Source organism: Notolabrus celidotus, chromosome 6 (assembly GCF_009762535.1).
Source record: "Notolabrus celidotus isolate fNotCel1 chromosome 6, fNotCel1.pri, whole genome shotgun sequence".
NCBI lineage: Eukaryota > Metazoa > Chordata > Actinopteri > Labriformes > Labridae > Notolabrus > Notolabrus celidotus.
The window spans coordinates 32,061,236-32,086,368 of record NC_048277.1 but is presented as its reverse complement, the minus strand read 5'-3'; the positions used below and the strand labels follow the sequence as shown (position 1 = coordinate 32,086,368).

Here is a 25,133-nt window from a genome sequence, read left to right as displayed (position 1 = left end):
GAAGGATTGGTCATAGATTTAGTGTTTCTTGTTGTTTTATTTGTCAGTATGTCGACGTGTGTCTTGGTACACAGCTACGACATGTAGCTATGCTAACTAGCGCTAGCACTTAATCCATGATAAATAAAAATCATCCACTAGATCTTCAAATCTGCAGACGTGGGGAGTAAAACCGACCTTTGTGTTTATTAAGACAGCCTACAACTAGCATGCCTCCCTCCTAAGCTCCTTGTTACCACACATTTGTGCAGGTAATGAAAAACGGGGGAGGGATTCAGTATTATTTTATATAGTCTATGGGCTGAACAAGCTCTGAGCTCTGACTCCGTGACAGACCGGATATTGTTGTTAAGTAACAAAAACACGGAAGTCTGAAACGGCTCGTTTCACACACATTTACAGAAAGGTGGAGAAATCAGAACAGGGGCAGAATGGATTTTTTTCATTCTCGGGGAGTTTGTAGACATGGAAACATATTTCAGGTAGAGAACCATTAAAAAGTCAATTTTGCATGATATGTCACCTTTAAGGGCTTCAGTTTATTTAAACATCTCAACATCAGTATTCTGTTTGAGGGAGGTTTTGAGTGAATATAATGAGAGCATCTTTGTAAATTCCACTTCCTCCTGAATTTGAAGCGTTTAGCACAGAAACCCTGAAAACATATGCTAACACTGATCTCTCTCTCTCTCTCCCTCTTTGTCCTTTCCTGCAGCTCTGAAGGAGAACAGCTCAGAGGTCGTGCAGCCTTTCCTGATGGGCTGTGGCACCAAAGAGCCGAAGATCACCCAGCTGTGTCTGGCTGCCATCCAGAGGCTCATGTCCCACGAGGTGGTGTCTGAGGTGAGGACCACGACCGGGGCTTGTTCCTCAGAAATGCTGGCGTTGACGTGCAGCTAAGCCATGTGTGAAAAAAAACCCTCAAGGTTACAATATTAGAAGCCTAAAGAAAGAGCAGCATGAGAAAAACGTTCATAACACACTACTACTAAACAATCAAACTGGCTTATGGAATTAAAAAAGGTTTCTGTCTTGTCTAGATTAACTTTTGTCTAAAGATGAACATTAGCAAATTGAAACACTAGAAAGTTATTGGGATAGCTCAAGTCGTACTACATGTATCATAGACTGTATAATAAGATTGACAACATAACAGCTCCCCAAAAGTGAAACCAAAAGATCTCTATGGACTCCAGTGGTCAGAAGTGAGAGTTTTGGATCAAACTTTGAAATCAAAATGCGCATCAGATTAGTTTTCCTGCAAACATGGTGTCTCTAGATAATTCTTTAAAGTAATTTTTTCTGGTATTTTGCCTTTATTGATATAGATAAAGATATATGATAGAAATGAAAGCTGAAGAGAGACAGGACATGTGGGGAGTAGAGAGTGGGAGACAACATACAGCAAAGGGTTCGCTGACTGCAAAGGGTCTGGAGTCGAACCAGCAACCGCTCTGTGTGTTGAGCATGTGCTCAGACTGCTAGGCCAACAGAAGCCCTATCTGCTTAAAGCTAGCTGTTGTCATGCTCATCTATGCACAGATACTCTTTCTTTTTAAAGGTAAGTTGAACTATAGGTAGCTATTTGATGCCAGAAATGGTCTATGATGCTATGATTGACAGCTCTGTCTGCTCCTGTGGTGCTGTGTGCGACCAGTTAGCTTCACAGAGGAGGAAACATAAGAAAAGAAAAACACAAGCGTCATTGAACTTCACATAATGACAACAGTGACTGCGTCAGACCAACTCAGGACATGTTAAGCTGCAAAATGTGTTTCTGTTCAGTTCTCTTGTTGAAGTCTGAGCCTTCACTTTTATGACTGTATGTCTGTGGAGATCATGAGCCTGCTCCACATGTTGATATTCAGCGTGTTTAACATTTTAAACACCTCAATACAATCCGTAGCGATTCAATACTGTCAGTTATAGACATTGTGTCGTGAAGGAAAATTTGATTCAGGGGAAAAAACACATTTGGCATTATTTTTGATATGGAAAACGTTACATTTTTTTAATGAGTAATCACTAATTGATCGTTACCATTTCCAAAGATCGATCACAGTACACCGTTTCAATACTTGAAATTTACATCCCTAGTTCTCACCCAACCAGCTGAGCAGACTCTGGCTCCACATGTGCAGAATGTCAGCGTCCATCCCTGGAGGTTATTTTGGCATTACTTTAGTACAGCATGAGGAGTTGGACGTTTCGCCATCCATCTTTAAATCCAGTCAATGGCTGAATCATATGAGGTCATGACTTCATTGTGTTTTCTCCGTACCAGAGCGTAAGTACTCTAGATTTAGGCTCCTCCCGGCCAAATGTCCTCAGTCTACTCTCCCTCTTTTGTTTGATGGTTTTAAACTAAAATCAATAAAAGGCTGTAGCGCTCATCGAGATTCATCACCCTGTGTCATTCACCTTCATAGTGCCCCAAGGTGATTATCACCTTGAGAGTGCCAAGTCAATAACCCTTGTCCTTGTGGAGAACTCTTTTACTATTTTATCTTTAAGATTTTTCTGAAGAACACAACTGCAAAGGATATTTCTTTTAAGTGTGTCTATTTCAAAGGATCTCTATCACTTAAAAAAACATCTTAAGTTTTATGTGAATCAGATTAATGTTGCTTATTTATTATTACTGTCACAGTGCAGGATCCTCACCTGCTAATTCTGCAGCCCCTGGGTAGATTCTTATTGATCGGGATGTCAGTGTTCCTCGAGAGTTTGCACGTCTGTTTACACATGCTTGCAAATTTAAGTTCACCTGTAACCTCAGGCACTTCCTCCGTGATATCTGAGGGGTAATTCATTCCAATCGATGAAACAAATCAATAACCAATCAGCTGGCGTACACATTAGAACTGATAACCTGAATGTGTTCCTCTCACATGTAGCTACAACAACCTTTACTTTCTTCTTCCACCGTTCATTCTGTCCTGCAGCGACACAATCACGGCCACATTCCACCAGATCCGTGTCCGGTCCGTCTCCAATCCGTCACGGCACCGGATCTGATAGGTTTTCTAATCTAGTCAATGTGTTAACTTCCACTGGATCTGCTCCGTTGCGTTCCGGCTGCGTCTCTCAAATACGCAAGACTCCTATTTTTGCTGGATGCAAAGTGTCATTTTGAGCGGAGGCAGTCCTGGAGTCACCAGGTTAGAGGTTTTCAGAGGATCAAAAAGACAACATGGATGAAGAGAGGAGGAGGAGAATCCTTGATTCAGTGATTGCCCTGGTAAAACCTTGGTCACATGACTCCAGGTGTCCAGCGGTCCAGCTCCGTGCTGCGTTCTGAAAACACAACCGGTGGGTGTTGACAGACGAGAGAGCACGGAGACGGACCGGACACGGATCTGGTAGAAGTCCCATGTCAGGTGTATTCTGTCCATCCCTACAGGGGGGTCATTAGAGGAATATTACCCAACTCCTCGACCACTTTCACACAGCATCTGCATGTACTGTCACTTTAAAAGCCCTTAATGGTTATATAGAATCAATACGTAGGTTTCAAAGCTTCTGTCTCTGCTTTCAGAGTCTAAGTGCTCCACACCTCCAGAGTCGAGTCTCTCAGAAGACAAGTGTGACACGGCAGCCTGGTTGTTGTAATATCTGTCAACTGGTAATTGGCCTTAATAAGCACATTAGGTTGCAGCTACCTGTCATTACTGTTTAATCTGTGTCAGCTGCTGTTATGTGTTGTTGATAAGCTATAATATTCTAGGAGGTGGAAAAGTTCTCTTGTGGTGATGGTTCCCTGCTGAGTTTACATTAAGAGTTGTTGTTTTTTATCCATGATGTACATGCATTAGTTCCCCGACTTCACAGCAGCTATAAATCAAGGCTAATCCACGTCACTCCACGCTGCTGAAAGCTTCTTTCTAACATATACTGATTACATTGAATGCATTTTTGTTGAAGGCTTCTTGAGTGGGCGGTTGAATAAGTCTGGGATGCAGATTTTGTCAGTGAGTCTGAGGTTTGTGGACCTGCATTTATCATTCTTTCCTTTCCCCCTAAAAAGCGTTTCTCTTCCAGAGCTGTATTTTCCTCGTCATTGAGCCTCTGTTATCAAACAATTGTTCCCCCACAATCCACTCCAACATCTAGGACATCTAAGACACACACATCACCTACTCTACAACACACATTTTTTCCAATCCATTGAACATTGTAACGCCTCTCTGTTCCTCTGCCAGAACCACTTCACATCTTCAGCAACTCCCAACTGCAGGGTTTAAAAGATACCCGAGGGCCTCGCAGGACAAACCTGCCTCGGTATTGATTCTTAAGATGTCGCTGGAGACAACCGAGTCAGATACTTTGTCATGTTTATGTCACTTTGTTTCTTTGGGGGAAGGAGACAGATATATTGAATGTCTGGAAAGAGAATGTCGTCTTAGGACTGAATAGACACTCAACTGAAAGCTATATGTGTGTTTCTAAAAGCCGAAGACCGAGTGTGTCAACATATCCAAATATGGGCGTGAGCCGCTGCAATGAAAACACTGTTAGATATATTCCCCTGGACAGCGCCTGCAATGTAAAATATGTAGAATAACAAGGTTGTTGTAATTTGGATAATATATGGCAAGTTAACCCTGACAGCAAGATTTTAATAGAAATAATACATTTTATTTATGGGCGCCTTTCAGGACACTCAAGGTCACCTTACAACAAAAATGAAAAATAATTAATATCTGAGTAATAAAACAAACAATATACAATATAAAAGAACACAATTAATGGAATGATGAAATGCAATAAAAGGCATGTGTTAGGAGTTTCAAGTGAATATGCAGTTCTGAAAAGGAGGGTTTTTAGGCAGGATTTGAGACTTGGAAGAGAGTTAGAGTCACGGATGGTTTGTAGTAGAGAGTTCCAGAGACGGGGGGTTGCACGGCTGAATGCTCGAGATCCCATGGAGGTCAAGTGAGCATGGGGCACAGTGAGGAGAGTAGAGAGAGAGGATCTGAGAGTGAGGGTTCGTGTGTGGGGATGAAGGAGATCAGAGAGGTTATGGAGACCTTGACATTTTTAAAAAAAAATAATAATGATAATCTTTATTTCTATAGCACTTTTCTAAACAAAGTTACAAATTCCTTCACAGAAAAACACAAAAATAAACAAAGAAAAAAAATATATAAAAAATAACATCCAGGCAGCTGAATTCTGAACCAGTTGAAGTTTATGGAGAAGTTTGTTGGGAAGACCAATGAGGAGAGAGCTGCAATAATCGATACAGGAGGTGATGTGCTGTTAGGTGTGAGGGACAGGCAGAGGTGATTGATTCTGTGCAGGTGAGAATAAGCCGACCGGGTGACATTATTGATGTGGGCTGCGAATGAGAGTGTACTGTCAAAGTTGACACCCAGACTCTTGACTAGAGTCTTTTAAAGATGCTGCAAAAACTCCCTGAACTAAGACAGAAACATCCCTCTTTAGTCCTGTGGTTTGAATGTATCTGTAGATGAAGAGCCAAAAAAAGCTAACACAGAAACTAATACAGCTTGATTTTGCTTATCGTTGACCCTAACTAAAAAAATGAAGAATTTGCTGTTTCAGCTTTCAAATGTGAGAATTGTATTATTTTTAAATTTTTATTCTACACAGCTTTTGCCTTGAGAGTGTTGATCAGACATCAACCAATGTTATTACACTTGACATTATTCATTTATTAACATTAATGAATAATTGAAAGATCAATCTGTCGTGATAATGAGCATTAGTTGCATTCATAAGATGGACAGGAAGATGCTTCTGCCTAAAGAATCTTAGATATGAATTCCTGCAAACACAGCACCATCAAACAGAGTATCTACACACTATTAAGATCCTGATAAATAAATATAAACATATAATTGATGACAAAAAGTAGATATATAGAATTCAAAACAACCACAACAATGCTGAAAACTAATATACATGTGCATTCAGATTCATATATACGTACATGGATACCTGCCTACAAACATATGCACATTTATATACATACAGGCAAATAAACAAGATAACAATGACATAAAGTGATTATTTTACAGAGTCATGATGGATAATAACAATGAAATAACCCCAGAGCCTCATCAATGTAAGCCTGCGCTTTTTAAATCCCAGCTAACGTCCAAGAGATTATTAACTAACATAGTTCAATCACTTTGTTATCTCTGGAGGATCTCTTAGTTTAGAAGTGATGAGTCCTCCCGTCTTGATCTGGTCCACACAAAAGAGCAGCTTGGAGGGGTTTGCATGAAGAGTACTTGTATTTCAGGCTGCTTGACCCCACAAAGGACATACAGTGTCACTTACAGTGAGCATCAAGTGACATAATATTAACTGGCAGCCAGATTTAGTGCTGTTGAACTCGATGATTTGGTGACCCCTACGCCGGCTGCACCAGCTGTGACCAGAAGTGTTTTAGACTGAGGGAGTCGTGTGACCTCAGACTGAGCTCTTACTTCACTTTCTTCTGTCAAAGCAGGAGTTCAGATTACAAATACGCCTGTTTAAACCCTTTTATAATTGTAAAATGAAGTGATTGGTTAATGATCATTGTAAGTGATTAAATGTGTTTATGTGTGCACGGCAGGCAGCAGCAGGGAACATCATCAACATGTTGTGGCAGCTGATGGAAAACGGTTTGGAGGAGCTGAAGCTTCTGCAGACGGTCCTGGTCCTGCTGACCACCAACACAGTGGTCCACGATGAAGTACTTTCTAAGGTACGAGATAAACACACTCTTATATCACATAAACTGTTTGCATATATTACCTGCTCCTTTGTGTCCCTCAGGTTTACATTTAACCCAGTTTTGTTTCCCTGTGAGTCATCCTCATTTATTATTAAACTGCAGGTATTGTGTCTTCTTTTATATCTGTAAATAAACACATTTGTAGCATCCATGCTCTCCTTTGTGTAGCATGAAAACACAGATCACAGGATAAGAAGGACTTGACTTGATTTATTGTCGATGATATACACTAAGGAGGTTCTTTCAGAAAGTTGCAAACCTACACACTTTTGAACCATACCAACCTGACACAACACAGCTTAAATAATGTTTACCCTTTTCCTTTTCGGCACTTAACTGATAACTAATAGTGGATATGGCACTTAAAGCTGCTGTTGGTAGTCACAGAGTAAACATCTGTTCAGAGAGAGGGACTTCGAATGTCAACACTATCCCTCCCAACCAGATTTCCTCTTAGCCCCCCAACACAGATCAGTCATGATAGTGCCAGTCTCATAACCAATCGGAGGATGTAGTAGGGGCCACCCCTTAACCAATCAGGACAGAGGATTGGAGTTAGCTATGATTAGGGGTGCAAAGGATCAAAAAACTCACAGTTCGGATCAGATCACGGTTTTGAGTCACGGATCGGATCATTTTTCGGATCAGCAAAAAAAAAAAGAAAAAAAAAAAAAGAAAGAAGACAAGACAAATATAACTTTGTCCCTCCATTTATTTTGTAAAACACTTTGCCCATTAAATAAAAACAACATTCAACTCAAAATGTACTGCATGTGCAAAGCACCCTATCTGTGGGCCCAGTCCTGCCTCATTCACTGCATTTCATGGCATGGCAAGTGAAGGAGCAGAGGAACTTCTATAATTCCACTCTATTCTTCTTTCAATCGCTGATTTTCACCGTCCACTTTTCTTTGAGCTGCAAACTTGGAACACACCGTTTGATTCTAGAGTCCTACAGCTGGCAAAGTGCCAATATGCGAACTGCTCCATAAACGAAAGTGAATGTTAAAAATTGTACTCGCAGCATTTGGACTCTAATTGACCCAGTAACAGCCTGTCTGCGTATCGTTGACATGGAGACAAGTCCCGGTAAACACGGGGTGACCCACCAAAACACAGAGTGAAGGAATAACAGTTTGGGGGCCACAAATAGACGGCCGGATGCGGTCCGCGGGCCGCGTATTGACGGCCTCTGGTCTAGTGGGTGCGCAACGGAATTTCATAACGTGGCTCAAGCACATTCGGCATTCACTGTATTTCACAGGGAAACCAAAATGCTCCCATACATGTGACTTACAAGATGCAGGAGGTTTTTCAAGTTCCTCTGCTCCTTCACTTGCCATGACTACCACTGCGCTTGACGAGTGAGAGTGGATTGAACATGCAGTCATCACGTGAACACGCGCAACTTTTTTCATCAACCGATCTGCGGACTACGTCCGTGCCGAACCGTGGAGAGGCATCCGAACGGATCACGGATCAACGGTGATCCGTTGCACCACTAGCTATGATTGGTCCGTCATAACGGGAACGAGGGGAATAATAACATTGCTTGATACAAAGGCATTGGAAAACGCAGAGATTTCTCAATAGGCTCAAATTACTCCACTTACTGATGAGTACAGATGGGTGTTATGACCCTTTCTTCAAACCCAGCAGGAAAAAAAAGTAACATTTTTTACACCATTCCTACCAACAGCAGCTTGAAATGATACCTAAAACCACTGGTCAGGTAGCTGCAAAACACTCAGCTCAGCACAGCAAATGAAAATGTAATAACATCCAACCAAAACCTTTAAACTGAACATTTATAGATTCAAAATGAACTTAAATTCCCATCCTAACGAAATATATGTTAAACAAAACAACAAATCACTCATAACAGTCTTTTAAGTCTGTATAAAGTTTATTTCAGGGTGTTTCCTGTCCGCCGATGTGACCGTCCTCCGTTAATCCACAACCAAGAAATCCCTTAGTTCATCACGAAAAAACACAAGAAGTCGTACAAAAGGAAATGCGAAAATCAATGGCGTCTGGTATACCAGGAAAACACAACAGCTTAAATCTCACCAAATCCCAGTCAAAGATTCCCGTCTTTGTTTGACGTGTCAGGGAGCCTGACCTCGCCGTGTGAGGTATCCACATGGAGGTCTGCTTAATCCATGTTTGGCAAAAGTATAATCACAGTTCTGTTCAATGCTTTCATGAATACTACCTTTAGAAAGACTTCAACCTTAAACAGTCTGTGGACATGCAGTAGCTGCAGTATGCCCTGGTGCTACTAGCTTTTTACTTTACTGCAGCGTCCTCTGTTCCTCTCCTTCCTCTACCTCACATCCTGCTTATATCACCTCACACCTCATCACACAAAGTAATAATAAACACCACATCTTCACATACCTCTCCTAGACAGTGGAACCTTTACATACCCGGCATTAAACACAAATCATCACATTCCCTTTCCTTTTGATTTGACTGATATGAATGCCCTTTGTTTCCCATCTAATCATGTTGCCCTGTCACAGACTATCAAACTCTTGTTACCTGCTATCTCTGACAACACATCAGACAGCATAAGCCCTCAGCCTTCCATCCACTGATCTCTAATGCGTCTGTATTCTGTCTCTGCGCAGGCCATCGTGCTGTGTTTCCGTCTCCACTTCACCAAGGACAACATCACCAACAACACAGCAGCCGCCACGGTCAGACAGGTCGTCACCGTGGTCTTTGAGAGGATGGTGGCAGAGGATGAGCGCTTCAAAGGTGAGGGGGCAGTAATGTCAGGGAGTAAATGGGATGTCTGACCTCATGGTGGATTTACAGCTAATAGATGCAAACATCAGAACATGTGAACATGTGTGCAGACTGAGAGGATGACACAGTAAAAAATATCTCCTTTTGAATAATTTGTTTTATTTTAAGCTTGTGTTCCTTCTTTTTTACAACATTCTTGGTTTATGTTTGATCGTTTGTTTTGCCATTTAATTACTTTTAAATGTGGCAGCATTTTTTATAGACCCAGTGATTGATCAGTCAGCCTATTAATCATTCATTCTTTGATTAATTTGCACCCTCTGTTGTGGAGTTAATTAAATGATTAAAGCATCATGTGTGTATTCTCCCTCAGGTATTGTCGAGCAGGCCCCTCCTGTCCAGGGAAACACTAACAGGCGCTCTGTCAGCACCCTGAGGCCCAGTGCTAAAGATGCATACATGCTGTTCCAGGTACGTCCACCAGGGGGCAGCAGTCTTCCACACAACGCTCTGCCCTTTGGACAATCACACTGCTGGGTTGAAACCTGGTTGATGACCTCATCATTCGTGTATGAAAGTTGAACACTAAAAATAATCACCAAAACAGGAATTTATTCACATTTAATCCTCTTAAAGTGTTAAAATAGTAACTCCTTTCATAACTACTTTGTGGTGAAATTAGTGATTCAAAGGTCTCTGTTCATTTTCCACCCACACTGCACTGTATGAAGCACTGTGATGTGAGTTAGGCATAAAAACCCATTGTGTATAATGCTGTCGTGCACCTCCCTGCAGGATTTGTGCCAGCTGGTGAATGCTGACGCCCCCTACTGGCTTGTGGGGATGACTGAGATGACCCGGACGTTTGGTCTGGAGCTGCTGGAGTCTGTTCTGAATGATTTTCCTGGGGTGTTTCTACAGGTACATGCAGCCTTGCAGGTTTTGCCATATACTGTAGGCATGTATCAGAGACAGGATTTGACTAAACATGGATGGAAAAATACTAGGTGTGTCTTATGCCTAGTACATATTCCTGCAGATACCTCCTGACATTGATGCAAAGCAATGCATGCTTTTTAACAGCGGTGGGTTTTACTATTACTACACCTTAACTGAACCTAACAACCGCCCTCCCCTTCTGTGTTCCCTCCACCAGCACCAGGAGTTCAGCTTCCTCCTAAAAGAACGAGTGTGTCCGCTCGTCATCAAGCTCTTCTCCCCCAACATCAAGTTCCGTCAGGGCAGCAGCAGCTCCGCCTCGCCTGCACCTGTGGAGAAACCATACTTTCCCATTTGCATGAGGCTGCTGCGCGTGGTCTCAGTCCTCATCAAGCACTTTTACAGCTTACTGGTAAGGCTGAGGACGGTCGACTGGTCTGATTGATGCTTTAGAAGTTAGGGGATTTTCCTCACTTAATTGATCTTGTCTGATTAGCATTGGATTAGCAGTTTTGTCTTAGTTCTGCTCCAGGTGCTATAAGGAGCTTAGCTGCATCTAAGTAATTGAACATCGCAGCAATTTCAATAATTAAATTCTATCAATCGTTGAAATAGACTTCATGTAAACCTCAGTTGAAGCCAGTTAGGCACATGTCAGCTCTGTTAGAGGGGGTTCATGGATTCACTAACAGGTCAGATCTGATCAAAGTCAGGCCTGCTCTGATATGTTTACATTTGTTTTGCAGGTGACTGAGTGTGAGATCTTCTTGTCTCTGCTGGTGAAGTTTCTGGATGGAGAGAAGCCACAGTGGCTGAGAGCTGTGGCTGTGGAATCAGTGCATAGGCTCTGTGTGCAGCCGCATTTATTACGGTAAGTGACATGAAGCTCGCCAAAGTCTCAAAACGAGCTCTGTACCTCACACTGCTTTATAGATGGTTAACACGCTTTAATGACTTTTAGTGAGCAATCGAACAACGCTCTGAATGTGTTCACCATGTGAGGGATAATAAGGTTAGCAGGTAGCTGTGGGAAATAGAATCCTGACAGGGTGAGAAGAGAGACCCTGACTCCAAGGGGAGGGTTCTTTCCACCCTGCTAACCACACATTATCCCACTTATTACCTGGCTAATAACTTAAAATACAAACACGTTGACCAAAGATTAAGATTAAAAGATTATTTTATTGATTTAAAAATATTTATGTATCCAGTTTTAAAGGTGACATATCACGCTTTTTTCATCAAAATATATTGGTCTAAGAGGTCCCCAAAACATGTCTTTAAAGTTAATGCTCAAAAAACACTTTGAAATCAGATTTTGGTCTGCCTGAAGAACCCTCTTCTTCAGCAGTCCTCAGACCAGTCTGTTTTCCCTCTGACCACGCCCCCTCAGGAAGTGGATGTGGCCTCAGCTCTCCAGCACGTTGATCTAATGTTTACATGTTGGCTGAATATACACGGCTGCTAGCAGACCGCGCTACTTCAACCCTCTGAATCTGATCCTGACGGAGAGGCGCCTGTAGCAGGACCTTTCTGAGGAATGGTCACAGATTTAGTGTTTCTTGTTGTTTTATTTGTCAGTATGTAGACGTGTGTCTTGGTACACAGCTACGACATGTAGCTATGTAGCTATGCTAACTAGCGCTAGCACTTTTCCATGATAAATAAAAATCATCCACTAGATCTTCAAATCTGCAGACGTGGGGAGTAAAACCGACCTTTGTGTTTATGAAGACAGCCTACAACTAGCATGCGTCCCTCCTAAGCTCCTTGTTAGCACACATTTGTGCAGGGAATGAAAAACAAAGGAGAAGTTGAGTTGTATTTTATACAGTCTATGGGCTGAACAAGCTCCGAGCTCTGACTCCGTGACAGACCGGATATTGTTGTGATGTAACAAAAACACGGAAGTCTGAAACGGCTCGTTTCACACACATTTACAGAAAGGTGGAGAAATCAGAACAGGGGCAGAATGGATTTTTTTCATTCTCGGGGGGTTTGTAGACATGCCAGGGAAACATATTTCAGTTAGAGAACCATTAAAGAGTCGATTTTGCATGATATGTCACCTTTTAAAGAAAATAGTCCCAGTGATTTCACGTCAGTTAGCGTTCCATGGTGTTGGATTCTTATCTACTCTTTTGCGGTGGATTTAAAATGAAACTTTCCTCATCCAGCTCTCCTTCTCTGAGCTCCGCGGTTCACACACCTTTAAAAACAAACGAGGCAAATATCACAACTTTGAACCCTGTTGCCATCATCACCTCTCTCACGGTTTAAGTTTCTTTGTAGCAACCTAGAGTTGCTTTCACCTGCTCCCCATGTTTCTAGGATTGCTGAACAAGATCCAATATGAAAATGTCTGTGTTGTTTTCCCTGCCGATTGAGCATGCTAACAGAAACAAGCGTTTTAACCACATTTTTTTACCAACATGATGCTAACGAAAGCTAACGGTTTTATCTCACCTTACGGTCTATGGTGTCAACAAGCAGAAGCTAAATGTGCCGGAACTCTTTTCCGTGGATTGATTTGACATGACATGTGATCAGTTTGTCTCTGGTGTTGCTCATGTTAGTGAAAGTTAATAACCGTTGTCAAGGGGTTTTGACCAATCAGAATCAAGCATCTTACACAGCTGGAAGATCAGTAAGAGAGCCAAGTAATAGAATAGCATGTTCCTATGATTATTGATTTATCTACAGGATGATACCACAGCAAACTATCATGACATGACCCTGAATTTGCACCCACACTTCTCATAGTGACCTCTCATTAAGTTATCATGTGACTTATAAACCTTACACTCTTCGTGCTGTCAACAGGACACATAATAGTCTAAATGACATGAATGATAATGCATTTATTGTTATATATGTTGATAGTGAGGTGCCCTTGAGCAAGGCACCGAACCCCCAACTGCTCGAGGTGCGCTGGTTGACGGCAGTATCCTCACTCTGACATCTCTCCCTAAGCATGTTCTCTTCTTCTTCTTCTTCTTCTTCTTCTTCTTCTTCTTCTTCTTCTTCTTCTTCTTCTTCTTCTTCTTCTTCTTCTTCTTCTTCTTCTTCTTCTTCTTCTTCTTCTTCTTCTTCTTCTTCTTCTTCTTCTTCTTCTTCTTCTTCTTCTTCTTCTTCTTCTCTTCTTCTTCTTCTTCTTCTTCTTCTTCTTCTTCTTCTTCTTCTTCTTCTTCTTCTTCTTCTTCTTCTTCTTCTTCTTCTGCAGTGAAGTTCCTTATTATTCTGTAACCCCATTGGTCCGTTTCTTGTTTTGCTTTGTTGACTTGCTGAAGTTTCTGTTCGTCTTTTCTCCTCCAGGTCTTTCTGCCAGTCGTACGACATGAAACAGCACTCCACTAAGGTATTCAGAGACATTGTCAACGCGCTGGGCTCCTTCATCCAGTCACTCTTCATCGTCCCCAATGCTGGCAACCCTGCTGCTATCAGTGCACCTGCAGGTCAGTTTACACTCTTTACACCTTGTAACACTCTCACTCTAATAAAGGAATAAGTGTTTCTAATAACACATTCACAGTCTTTGTTAACCAATAGATTTAAAGAGGTAATGAAATCCCATCTGTGTGACTCTGGCTCTCTGTTCAGGAGGCTCAGGATCAGGGACGCAGAGTGCAGCACAGGCTGGTCAGGGGACAGGAGGGGTCAGCGGCAACCTGACCACCCAGGCTGCATTTGAATACCGAGGCACCTGGATCCCTCTCATGACTGTCAGCGTCCAGGGAAGCGCAAAGGCCACTTAGTAAGTGCTGTTCACACCAACATCTCTCCTGTCTGATTTACTTTGTAGATTTCTTTCACACACACATGCCCGGAGGTTGCTGCTTGGGATTCACTAAGACTAGACTGCAGCTGCCAATAGCACAAAGAATTGCGCATCAACTGCTATCTGCTCCATCAAGGTCCAATTCCATATGACACTGATGATATTCAGGCGCAAACAAACACATTCAGCTTCACAGCTCTGTGCAGTTACCTCTTGTTATGTGTCTGATTGTGGGGCTGTCAGCACCCTCACAATCGCCGTACTAAGCTGTGCAGTGTGCTCTCATCCCTGTGGAGCTGAAATCTGTCCTCCAATTTATGATGAGCTGAATGGTGAGGGGACACTTTGACCAATTGATTCATGACAGATGTGACACAGATTTCAGCACTTATAACAAAGTGTGCTCCCTGGAGGGAGCTTGTTGGAGTGGCTATCAGTGCCGGTGTTCTGTGCAAAGAGGTTCATTTCCATAGAACGGACTGGGAGTCACTCTGCCACAAAAGCATGTTTATTGGCTTATTTAAGTACTGTCGTGTTGTGCAGAAAGATCAGCAGTTGTGTATCTTGTGGTAAACAAATCAAGGAATCACGGTTAGAGGTGTGGTCTTGTCATGGCTGCTGCTATTAAATTCAATAAAGACAGTTTGTTCCAGTGAAGAATAGTTAGGTGACTCAGAGGTGTAAGAGACCTTTAACAGAAATATCAGTGGTGTGTGTCGTTAATATAAAACATGTTTGAACCCTTGGGACGACCAATCTGATTCAATAATCGAATTGGTGAAGACTTCCAAATCTCCACCTGTGGTCAAATATCGCACACACTCACTTCGACCTCCATCTGATTTGCCTTGCTCCTGTTTTTCCATCACCCAGCCTCGAGATGCTGGACAAGGTGGAGCCCCCGTCCATCCCAGAGGGCTACGCCATGTCCGTGGCCTTCAGCGCCCTGCTGGACCTGGTGCGGGGCATCACCTCTATGATTGAGAGAGAGCTGGCCACGGAGGAGGAGGCAGCTGCTGAGTTCAGGGAGACTCATCCTGATCAGCAGTGGCATCCGCAACAAGGTGAGGATTGACGAGTGGGGGAGTGGAAGGAGGGAGGGAGCGAATTCTTATACTGCAGTTTAATGTAAGGACACAAGAAATAAAGCACTAGGGGAGCTAAATAAAAAAGAGAAACATCTAAAGAGGGAACTACTTTACCTCTTAACACATTTTAACCTCTGATAATGCTCTTATCTGTCTTTGCTGCATGATTGCCAAACTCTCAGGAATTCTGGATGTTCGCACTTCTCTGACCCCTGGTGGCCACTTTTATGACTTTGTGTCTTTTTTTTTCTTCAAAGATGATAAATAAAAATGGAGTCATCTTTGTCTCTCTTAACCTGAATGATGCTGTCTGAATAAATTTAAAGAACTAACTCAGGAATGCTTCTTATTTGTGTCTCAGGAGCCCACCAGGTGTGGGAGGAGATGGTCAGTGCCTGCTGGTGTGGTCTGCTGGCTGCTCTCTCTCTGCTCCTAGATGCCAGGTAAGAGGACCCTGTGGCTTTTTGCATTATGCTCTGCAATAAACAGACATGTAGGGTGTTCACATTTTGGGACCAGCAACATAATAGAATTGACAAAAATGTAAGTGACTCTGTCCAATGAGGTGAGTCACCTCAAGGGCGCTCACGAACAGAGGTGTGTAGAGAGAGACACTAATGGCATTAGACACACATACTGGTTCCTTTGCTGACTGGTTTCATGCTGTCATTTGCTTCAGTCACAAGTTTCACCACGCCCCTTCTTGTAATGAAATCCAACTCCTCTCATATTTGCAAATACTTTATTTCTACACATTGAATTTTTCCATCTGTCTCTGTGATGCACTCCTCACTTATACAATCAATTCTGCTGCATTGGATACGAGAGGAGACCCGAAAATCACTGTTTGTGAATGTGTCACGAATCTTGAGGCTGAAGCAGATGACTCACACGGTTACACACCGCTGGATTACAGGAACCAGTTAGCGTAGGAACTAGTAGGGCGATATAGCAGCTGTGATCCACTTCTACCTGCTTTCCTGTTTTCCTGCATATGATAGAGGACTATAGCAGAGTTGTCTTACCTGTTAGTACAACCCACAGCACACGAGGAGACCATCATGCTTTAACATGTAGGTTAAAGTTTAACATGGGGAACTCATGTACAAGTTTGGCATCAAGAAAGTGACGTGTCCCTTTTGCCGTCCAGGCGGGCAGACATTGTGACATCAAATGCAACAGGTCAATACTTTTCAAGTTGACGGTACAGCTGATTGGCAGAAAATATGGACTTTACTGATTTTTTACTCAGAGGATTAGTTTGAAGGATTTCTGTTAAATTATGCAACATTTTCTTTACAAACTACTTTAATTTGCAGTCGATGAAATACTGGCGAATAAACTGGATATCAAACTACTCTCTTCACTCTTCCCTGTTGTTTTTTCCCTCGTCTTGTCTCTCAGCACCGATGAGACAGCCACAGAGAACATCCTGAAGGCAGAGCTCACCATGGCCTCGCTGTGTGGGCGTCTGGGCCTCGTGACGCCCCGAGACGCCTTCATCACAGCCATCTGCAAGGCCTCTCTGCCGCCGCACTACGCCCTGACTGTTCTGAGCAGCAATGCGGCCAACCTCTCCAGCAAAGGTACAGAGTTTCACTTGAAACTACATGGAGAACACAGTTTATGCTGAACCGTTTATCCCCTTGTTTTTGTATTAGCTGAACACACTCCTAAAATATCTGAGTTAAACCTTCAGACCATCAGTTTGGTTATAGGTTTGTATTTTCCACACGCTTTATTTTGGTATCACAAAATCCAATATATACTGAACCCCACACAGCAAACTGAAAATGGCCTCTGGTCATGTGTATTTATTTTAAACTAATGAGCTCCTCTCGTCTCCCAAAAGGATAGACGTGCTGCAAAACTGAGCTTAACATGTAAACTGTTTGCAATCTACCTGTCCCTGTTGCCCTGTTCTCATTGCTTTAATCCATCCACTTTTCTCTGTGGTTTCTAATTAGGAACACGGTGGAGAATGTGTCAGGGGAATGCAAACGTACACACACACACACAAGCACAGCTGCTCTGAAAGCAACCGCTCAGACATCCATTATTTGCATATTAGCTTGTAGAGATAAAGCCGCCAAATTGGGTCTCAACTTTCAATGGATGTTTGCCTCGGAGTTAATTAAGGAATCTTTTCTTGCATGTCGTGAGCTCGTTACAAAACCTGCATGTGTATGACTGACTCTAAGTGAAATGCTTTGCTTTTGTGTGTTTTGTTTGTGTGTGATTGTGTGTGTGGGTGTGGGTGTGTGTTTATTCTCCACAGCCTACTCCATCCAGGGCCAGAGTGTGCAGATTATCAGCCCCTCCAGTGAGTCTCATCAGCAGGTGGTGGCTGTGGGCCAGCCTCTCACCGCCCAGCCCCAGGGCACTGTGGTGGTAAGGGCACACACAAATATAAAGAGGCTACGGTTTCATACCAGACATGTAATTGTTTAATTTATGTAACTGTTAGCCAAAACAATTAGATTTGAAAACTTTATGATCAAGACAAATTGTTGGGACAAAATTTTCCAGAAGAAGCAAAATGCCTCTTTTGGGGATAAATACTGTAAAGAGAGAAAGAGAGAGCCTCTGAGCTCACCAACCAGGCATAGACAATCAATCAATCAGACTTTATTTATAAAGCACTTTTCATACAAGGACATTGTAACACAAAGTGCTGCACATAAAAACAACTTCAAATAGAATAAAGTAAGAAAAACATATATATGAAAATATAAAGATTGCCACATCCTAATCCAAACCCCAGCCCCGACCCCAAACCCACTCCACAATCTTATGGTCAAGAACACAATATATGCAACAATAGTAAGTACGTGTGTACTTGAGAATTGGATTTGAGCTAGAAACAGACAGTGAAGAACACAAACGGCTAAAGGGGAAAAAAAATAAATAAAAATCCATGCCTTAATAAAATCTGATTAAATTTGCTATAGGCTTTTTCTTTGTACATTTTTTTTTAAAGTTAATCTTGCATTAGGGAATCAAATCCTATACTCATGGATGCTTTAAAAATGAATTGTTTATTTACAGAAGGTAGTCTAATACAAATTATAAGCAAACTTATCCATGCTAATGCTGACATGCTGTTACGTCTTTTTTTTTGTGTGTGTGTATGTATGAGTATTTTCACTCTGCTTTATATATTGAAAATCGTTAAATAAAAAGTACAATATATATAATAAAATAATATAATAAAAATAAAATAAATGAAAAAAATGAAAAATAAAAAAGAAGTTACTGAACAAACTGAGGAAATGCTCTCATGATATCTTAATGACAAAACACTGGATAAAAAATAGAATGTTAAAACTCAACACGGGAAATTAAACTTACCAAAATAAAATACATTTCTAAGATATTAAAACACTTAAATATTAAACCATGAAAAGGAAATTAGATGCTATACTAATAAAAAATAAATTAAAAAAAGCATACATAAATATATAAATAAAAGAAAATGAAAAGTGACTAAAATTTGAATTAGATAATTCATAAATAAATAAAGTAAGGCGAAGTACAGTTGTGCTCATAAGTTTACATACCCCGGCAGAATTTGTGATATTTCTTTTGGCATTTTTCAGAGAATATGAAAAATATGAGAAATGAGAATATTTTTTTTCACTAGTGGTTAGTGGTTGGGTGAAGCCATTTATTGTCAAACAACTGTGTTTACTCTTTTTATATCATAATGACAGAAACTACCAAAGAAATCATACATTCTGCCAGGGTATGTAAACTTATGAGCACCACTGTAAAACTGTTACAAGAATGAAACTCAACAAATCAACTATTCTTCTGTCTTCATGTTTTACAGTTACAATATTTGAAAAATAATTTAAAAAAAAAAGTTTTCAAATGTGCTTCATAAAAAAACAACCCTGTTTTTATGCTCCTGGAATATCTCTAAGCAGTTACACACACACACACATGCACACACATGCACACACTCACACACGCACACACACACGCACACGCGCACACGCAAACACACACACACACATACATACTCCCAGGCATGAATAATTAACCAAAAATGCAAAGGCATGCATTAACAAAGTTCTGTGTTATTAATATGCAACATGCACAACAGCCTGCATATATTATATCGCCCACATAAAACCCAGACACTCTCTGTCTCAGGGCACCGCTCAGGTCACGGACAATAGTTATGAACATGCAGAGGTCAGGCGTCCTAATTTCCCCCGAGGGTGATTACATTTCAAAATGCATGGACGATGACCTCGACCTAACCAGGACGAGAACATCTCCTCATAGTGATGAGCATTTTTCATTCGAGCTTGTTGCCTCTCTAGGTGCAGATATTCTCTGCCTTCTTTTTGTTACCACAGTCCAATAGATGTGACTGCTGTACTTTATGCTATTAATAACCTATAGCTTTATTAAAACTATTACTGAGGCTTTATCTTCTATTCTATTATAGAACACATTTTGCCCTGCAGTAATGTGGCGTCCAATGTTTGATGAAAAGTGTCAAATGGTTTAACTCTCTCCCTCTCTCTCTCTCTGTCAGCTGACGGCAAAGAACATCCAGTGTATGCGAACCCTGTTGAACCTGGCTCACTGCCACGGGGCCGTGCTGGGGACCTCCTGGCAGCTGGTGCTGGCTACACTGCAGGTACTACTGCCACCTGGTAGCACATGTTTACACCTAACAACACATACGTACACATTCTGATCTAATTAGATGAGGCAGTTCACATTCTCTCTACATGTCTCTCACACACATGCATGTAAAATCCTGATAACTAAAAAGCATTCATTGATGACCTGCAGGGAATTCCTTTCAAAACCATGAGATCAAAACGTCTCTTTGTTGTTTTTAAAAGCTGTTTGTGCAAGCTTTGAAAAACTGAGACAGAAAGGAGCTGAGTTACTTTAATCAGCCATAAAACATTTGTATATTTAGCGTCAGTAATCAGCACTATCCATCACTCTGTCTGCTTTTCATGAGCATGTTGGTTGGCTTCACTGTAGCTTCTCCTCTCATCAGCCTCTCACTCTTCTCTCCCAGCACTTAGTGTGGATCTTGGGCCTGAAACCAGGGGTGGGTGGTGCCCTGAAGCCTGGTCGAGCCGTGGAGGGACCCAGTACAGTGAGTGATTTCAGGAACTGTGTGACTCACATGTGTTTTTTATGCATATTTTATTCTTGAGTGTTGAATGCAGTGAGCTAACTGAGTATGATTGTGTCTGTGACCTACACAGGTGCTGACCACAGCTGTGATGACAGACCTGCCCGTCATCTCCAACATCCTGTCCAGACTGTTTGAGAGCTCCCAGTAAGGACCAGTGCTTGAATCAGTATTCTTTCTTTGCAGAATGTGTGAATATGACTGATATGTGAAATACTCTTTGTGTTACAGGTACCTGGATGACGTGTCCCTACATCACCTGATCAACGCTCTCTGTTCTCTCTCTTTGGAGGCTATGGAAATGGCTTATGGAAATAACAAGGTAAGAACATTTTACAGGGATTAGACACTCTTCCTTGTTTCCAACAGATATCCATAATTATGCATTTATTTTTAAATGTTGTGTTTTTGTTACAGGAGCCATCCCTGTTTGCTGTGGCCAAGCTGCTGGAGACCGGCCTGGTCAACATGGATCGTATTGAGATCCTATGGAGGCCTCTTACTGGCCATTTATTGGAGGTAACATCCTTTAGGCTACAACCCACATGGTGCAGAACATAGATTTTCAGACTCAATCAATCAGACTTTATTTGGTTTGATTGTTTGTTATGAACTCTGTTTTGAGCTGCCGGGGTCTACGGATGAAAATTAGCCTTATGGCTAACTCTGGCATATTTACATTGATGCAACGCTGAAATGTTAATTAATATGCACTGTCCCTTTAAATAGATAAATACATAAATAAATAGATAAATAATACATTCGTAAAGCACTTGTCATACAATTATATTATAACACAAAGTGCTGTTCATTAAAATAATAGTAGGAGTAATAAAATAAAATAACTTAAAAAGAAAAAAAGAAAAAAGAAGAAAACAAAATAAAATATTAAAATGCTGAGAGGTAATATGTAAAAAAAAAAGAAGATAATATCTAATTAATTACTAAATGAATACTGAAATAATCCAGAATTAATTAAAAATAAATACAAATTAAAATATTAATGGAATAAATAATATCAGAATCAGAAATACTTACTACATTACAGAGCTCTTATAAACAGTATGAAAAAAAAAAGTCAAAATATTAAGAGAACAAGTATGGGACCGTGCTATGGAAAATAAGATATAAATAGTTATACGATTAAATAAAAGAAAGATCAAATAAAAGAAAATAGAATAAAAGAAAAGAAAATACTTAAGTATATACAAAAGCTCATAAAAGTTAGAATTATCTATGTACAAAAGATATGTCTCTATAATAATAAAATAATAATAATAATAATAATAATAACTATATTTCTATAGCCCCTTTAAAAACAAAAAACCATAGTGCTTTGAAAGCAAAGCAAGTCAGGATTCAGAAGACAACATGCACCTTTAACAGACAGAGGGGTGTAGGACTTCTAACAATGAAAAAACAAAACAGCTCAAAAGATTAACAAGAATAAAAGCTAAATAAATAGAATACAGTGGTGAGACAGTAAACCAATAAATCATTGTTGAAGAGTTTTTTAATTTTTTTTAGATACATAAAGTCAGACTATATGAATAAAAATTGACAAAAATTTGAACTTGATAATAATAGGTTGTATATGCTGTAAAGCTCTGATGTAAAACTCCATCACCACAAGACTTCAAAAGTTACTGAAGGAGGAGATTTTGCCGATTCATCCTTGATAAAACTTTTGCAGCACATTTTAAGACTTTCGACTTTACTCCCCCCCCCCCCCCCCCCCCCCCCCCCCAGAACACAAAAGTATCTGGAATCTGACCTTTTAAATGTCAGCCAGAAAAGAATGCTTGTGTGAATTCAGTCTGAGTAAGTCACTTTTTCCAGTCTGATGATCTACTCGGAAACGTCATGGAAAGTCTAAACTCTTAATGAATGCTACAAGAATTTCAAAATTGCCCTCCTCTCTTAAATCCTTTGGGTAACTTCGCTGTAATAGTGTTACTTTCTCTGTGGAGTCTGAAGCATATGAAACTATTGAGAAAGTTGCATACCACAGCAGTTAGACAAACATGTAGTTCAGTGGTTAAGTCCTAAAGGAGGAAAAACAAGCTGTGAAAGGGTCGATAGTTTCAAATATGTTGTGATAAAAACAGAGTAATGAGTTTTATTGTGCATGTAAGATCAGCTGATTGGACTGCAATAAATGTAGGAAGCTGTTGAAGCACTTGAAGAATTGTCCCCACATTTAAGTATATGTTACAGCGTTTAGTGATGACTCAGCAGTTTGAAGAGGGAATAAACTTTGTGCATGCTCTTTGGATGTAACAGAATGATATAAGGCAAGATACCTAAACTTGTGTATTCCAAATATGTGATCCAAAGTTGCATCTGCAGTTTTATAATGAGACACACATGTACTGATGCATGTTTGAAAGCCCTTTAGAGATTACCCGCATTGTGTTTGAAGTTACTCAGAAACATGAAGAGGATCATCCTGTTTATAAGTGTGTAAATGAGTGTATTTGTCTATCTCCCCTCTCTTTCGCTCTCCTGTCTGTGTTGCAGAAGGTAAGCTCTTATTCTCTCCTCCATAATCATTGGCTTTCTCTGTTTTTTTTCCTTCTCTTCGCCCAATCTGTTCCCTCTCCCTCTCAGTCTGGCATCAACATGATGGAGCTGAGAGGTCGCTGTGTCAAAATGTGTCCGTAGTGCATTTCCTGCGTTGTTCCTGATGTTGTCGTCGCCACTGCAATGTGATTTTCCATCTGAAGCTCGATCTGAAGCTGAACTGAACGCTCAGATTAAAAGCTGCTTCTCTGTCTTTGCAGGCTTCTTCAAATTCAAAATCAAAATCAGTGTTTTTATATTTTTAAGAAGATTTAAGACCGACATCCCCTTGATTATGTGTTTATTTAGCCGGATCCACTCTGATTATGATTAAGATTTGAAATATCGATCAATCAATCAATCAATCTTTATCTGTATAGCACCAAATCACAACAAATGTTATTTCAAGACACTTTTACAAACATAAGAGGTCTAGACCACTCTATGTTAAATTATGAACAGAGACCCAACACCAAGACAGGGTTAGACTCAGTCTTAATCCACCATGAGAATTGCACCTCGCAGTATTTAGCTAGTTACAGCATCGAGGACAAACTTCCTTTAACAGGCAGAAACCTTGAGCAGAACCAGACTCATGTTAGACAGCCATCTGCCTCGACCAAGTTGGGGTTGGAGTGGTGATAGTGATGAGACGAGTAGTGGTAGCTGTTGCCACTGGAGTCCAGCATGTTGAAATATGATGCATGGATGATCATGCAGGACCGTCATAGCCAAATGATTTGATAGAAACACATGGAGCATCCAGGTTTTGGAGCAGTACCCTGTTGTGGCTACTTAGCACTCCCCTTTTTCCTCCCCCTCCTCATAGGATTCTAGTGATACTTGATGAAATACAATTTAAAATATGTTTGAGAAACCTTCTCAGAGAGCTGAAATGATTCACTTGGATCCAACAGGAGCTTCAGATACGACAATGTAGGCTATCTACCAAACTAGTGTACTGTCCTCTGTTGAGCCTGGCCTCTCCATGTGTATCTACATCGTACCAGCCTCCATGATTACACTGTCTGTCACAGTGTATCCTGTTGTCACAGGGGGATCCCAGTTTTCTCTCACACAGTCTGTAGTTTATTTCACCCACTCTCTCACACCCACCCACCCACCCACCCACCCACCCACTACGACCACTGCTGGGAGCTCTGAACAGCCTCTGCATCAGATTTCTGTCATTGCTTGCATGCGTCTGCATTTGTGTGTCTGTGTGATGTGTTCCTGCAGGTCTGCCAGCACCCCAACTCCAGGATGAGAGAGTGGGGGGCGGAGGCGTTGACGGCGCTTATCAAAGCCGGCCTGGCGTACAAGCACGACCCTCCGCTGGCCCAAAATCAGGTAGGTAACACCGCAGCTGTCATTTTTGACAACGGGTTCAAAACGTTTTCATAACCAGTATCAGAAATACTTTACGTATTTATCCCAGGGGGGGAAATTCAGTCATTACAGTTGCTCTATACACAGTAAGTTATACAATACAATAATAAGCTATGTAGAAACTACACGGTTAAAGTCCCCAGAGATCAGGAAGAGGGCTCTCTGGTGGTCTGTTTGGAGTCTGGCTATGGCAGCGTTGAGAACGTTGTACGCCGTAGTCGGGTTGGCACAGGGGGGATGTAAACAGCTACCAGTATGACATGAGATCTCCTTGTGCAGACAACATGGTTGGAGGCCCTCCGTCTGACTCCTGGCTAGTCCTGTTAGCTTGTCCATCTTATTAGCCAGAGGTCTCACGTTGCCCATGATGAGAGAGGAGAGACACGGCTTCTATCTCCTCTCCATAAACCTCCATCTTCTTATACCAGCTCTCCTCCCTCGTAGCTCTATGCCTCCTCTGCCTCTATGCGTCCTAAATCTCAAAAACAAAAACAAAGCCATGCAACAGTAATGCAAGTAAAAGTTAAAGTTGGTGATTTCATTGTGAAAAACAGTCCACAACTCTCACCAACGGAAGGCCAGAAGAGATCACAACTTAAACAAACTGCCAGAGAAAAATCCAACAAAGTATGAGAAGAGAAAGAAGAAAAATCAGAAAGAAGAATGAACGAAGGGGAGCGACTGTAACAGGCTGCATGCACG

The 25,133-nt window shown here is 41.2% G+C and overlaps 1 protein-coding gene across 4 annotated transcripts in view; it reads left to right on the top strand.

The window, feature by feature from the left end:
- mon2 (MON2 homolog, regulator of endosome-to-Golgi trafficking) overlaps positions 1–25,133 on the top strand; it is a 64,854-nt gene that overhangs the window by 19,556 nt on the left and 20,165 nt on the right. For 2 of the 4 annotated variants that reach the window (XM_034685425.1, XM_034685423.1), the window contains exons 3-22: positions 716–843; positions 6,590–6,721; positions 9,385–9,514; positions 9,879–9,976; positions 10,301–10,426; positions 10,662–10,856; positions 11,191–11,315; positions 13,760–13,899; positions 14,045–14,198; positions 15,096–15,286; positions 15,672–15,753; positions 16,715–16,896; positions 17,589–17,701; positions 19,860–19,964; positions 20,361–20,441; positions 20,554–20,627; positions 20,712–20,802; positions 20,898–20,999; positions 23,001–23,003; positions 24,282–24,392. In XM_034685425.1, the coding sequence (XP_034541316.1) occupies positions 716–843; positions 6,590–6,721; positions 9,385–9,514; positions 9,879–9,976; positions 10,301–10,426; positions 10,662–10,856; positions 11,191–11,315; positions 13,760–13,899; positions 14,045–14,198; positions 15,096–15,286; positions 15,672–15,753; positions 16,715–16,896; positions 17,589–17,701; positions 19,860–19,964; positions 20,361–20,441; positions 20,554–20,627; positions 20,712–20,802; positions 20,898–20,999; positions 23,001–23,003; positions 24,282–24,392 (2,363 nt within the window). The remainder of the gene's footprint in view (positions 1–715; positions 844–6,589; positions 6,722–9,384; positions 9,515–9,878; positions 9,977–10,300; positions 10,427–10,661; positions 10,857–11,190; positions 11,316–13,759; positions 13,900–14,044; positions 14,199–15,095; positions 15,287–15,671; positions 15,754–16,714; positions 16,897–17,588; positions 17,702–19,859; positions 19,965–20,360; positions 20,442–20,553; positions 20,628–20,711; positions 20,803–20,897; positions 21,000–23,000; positions 23,004–24,281; positions 24,393–25,133) is intronic. The other 2 variants (XM_034685426.1, XM_034685424.1) reach the window with 1 other exon arrangement.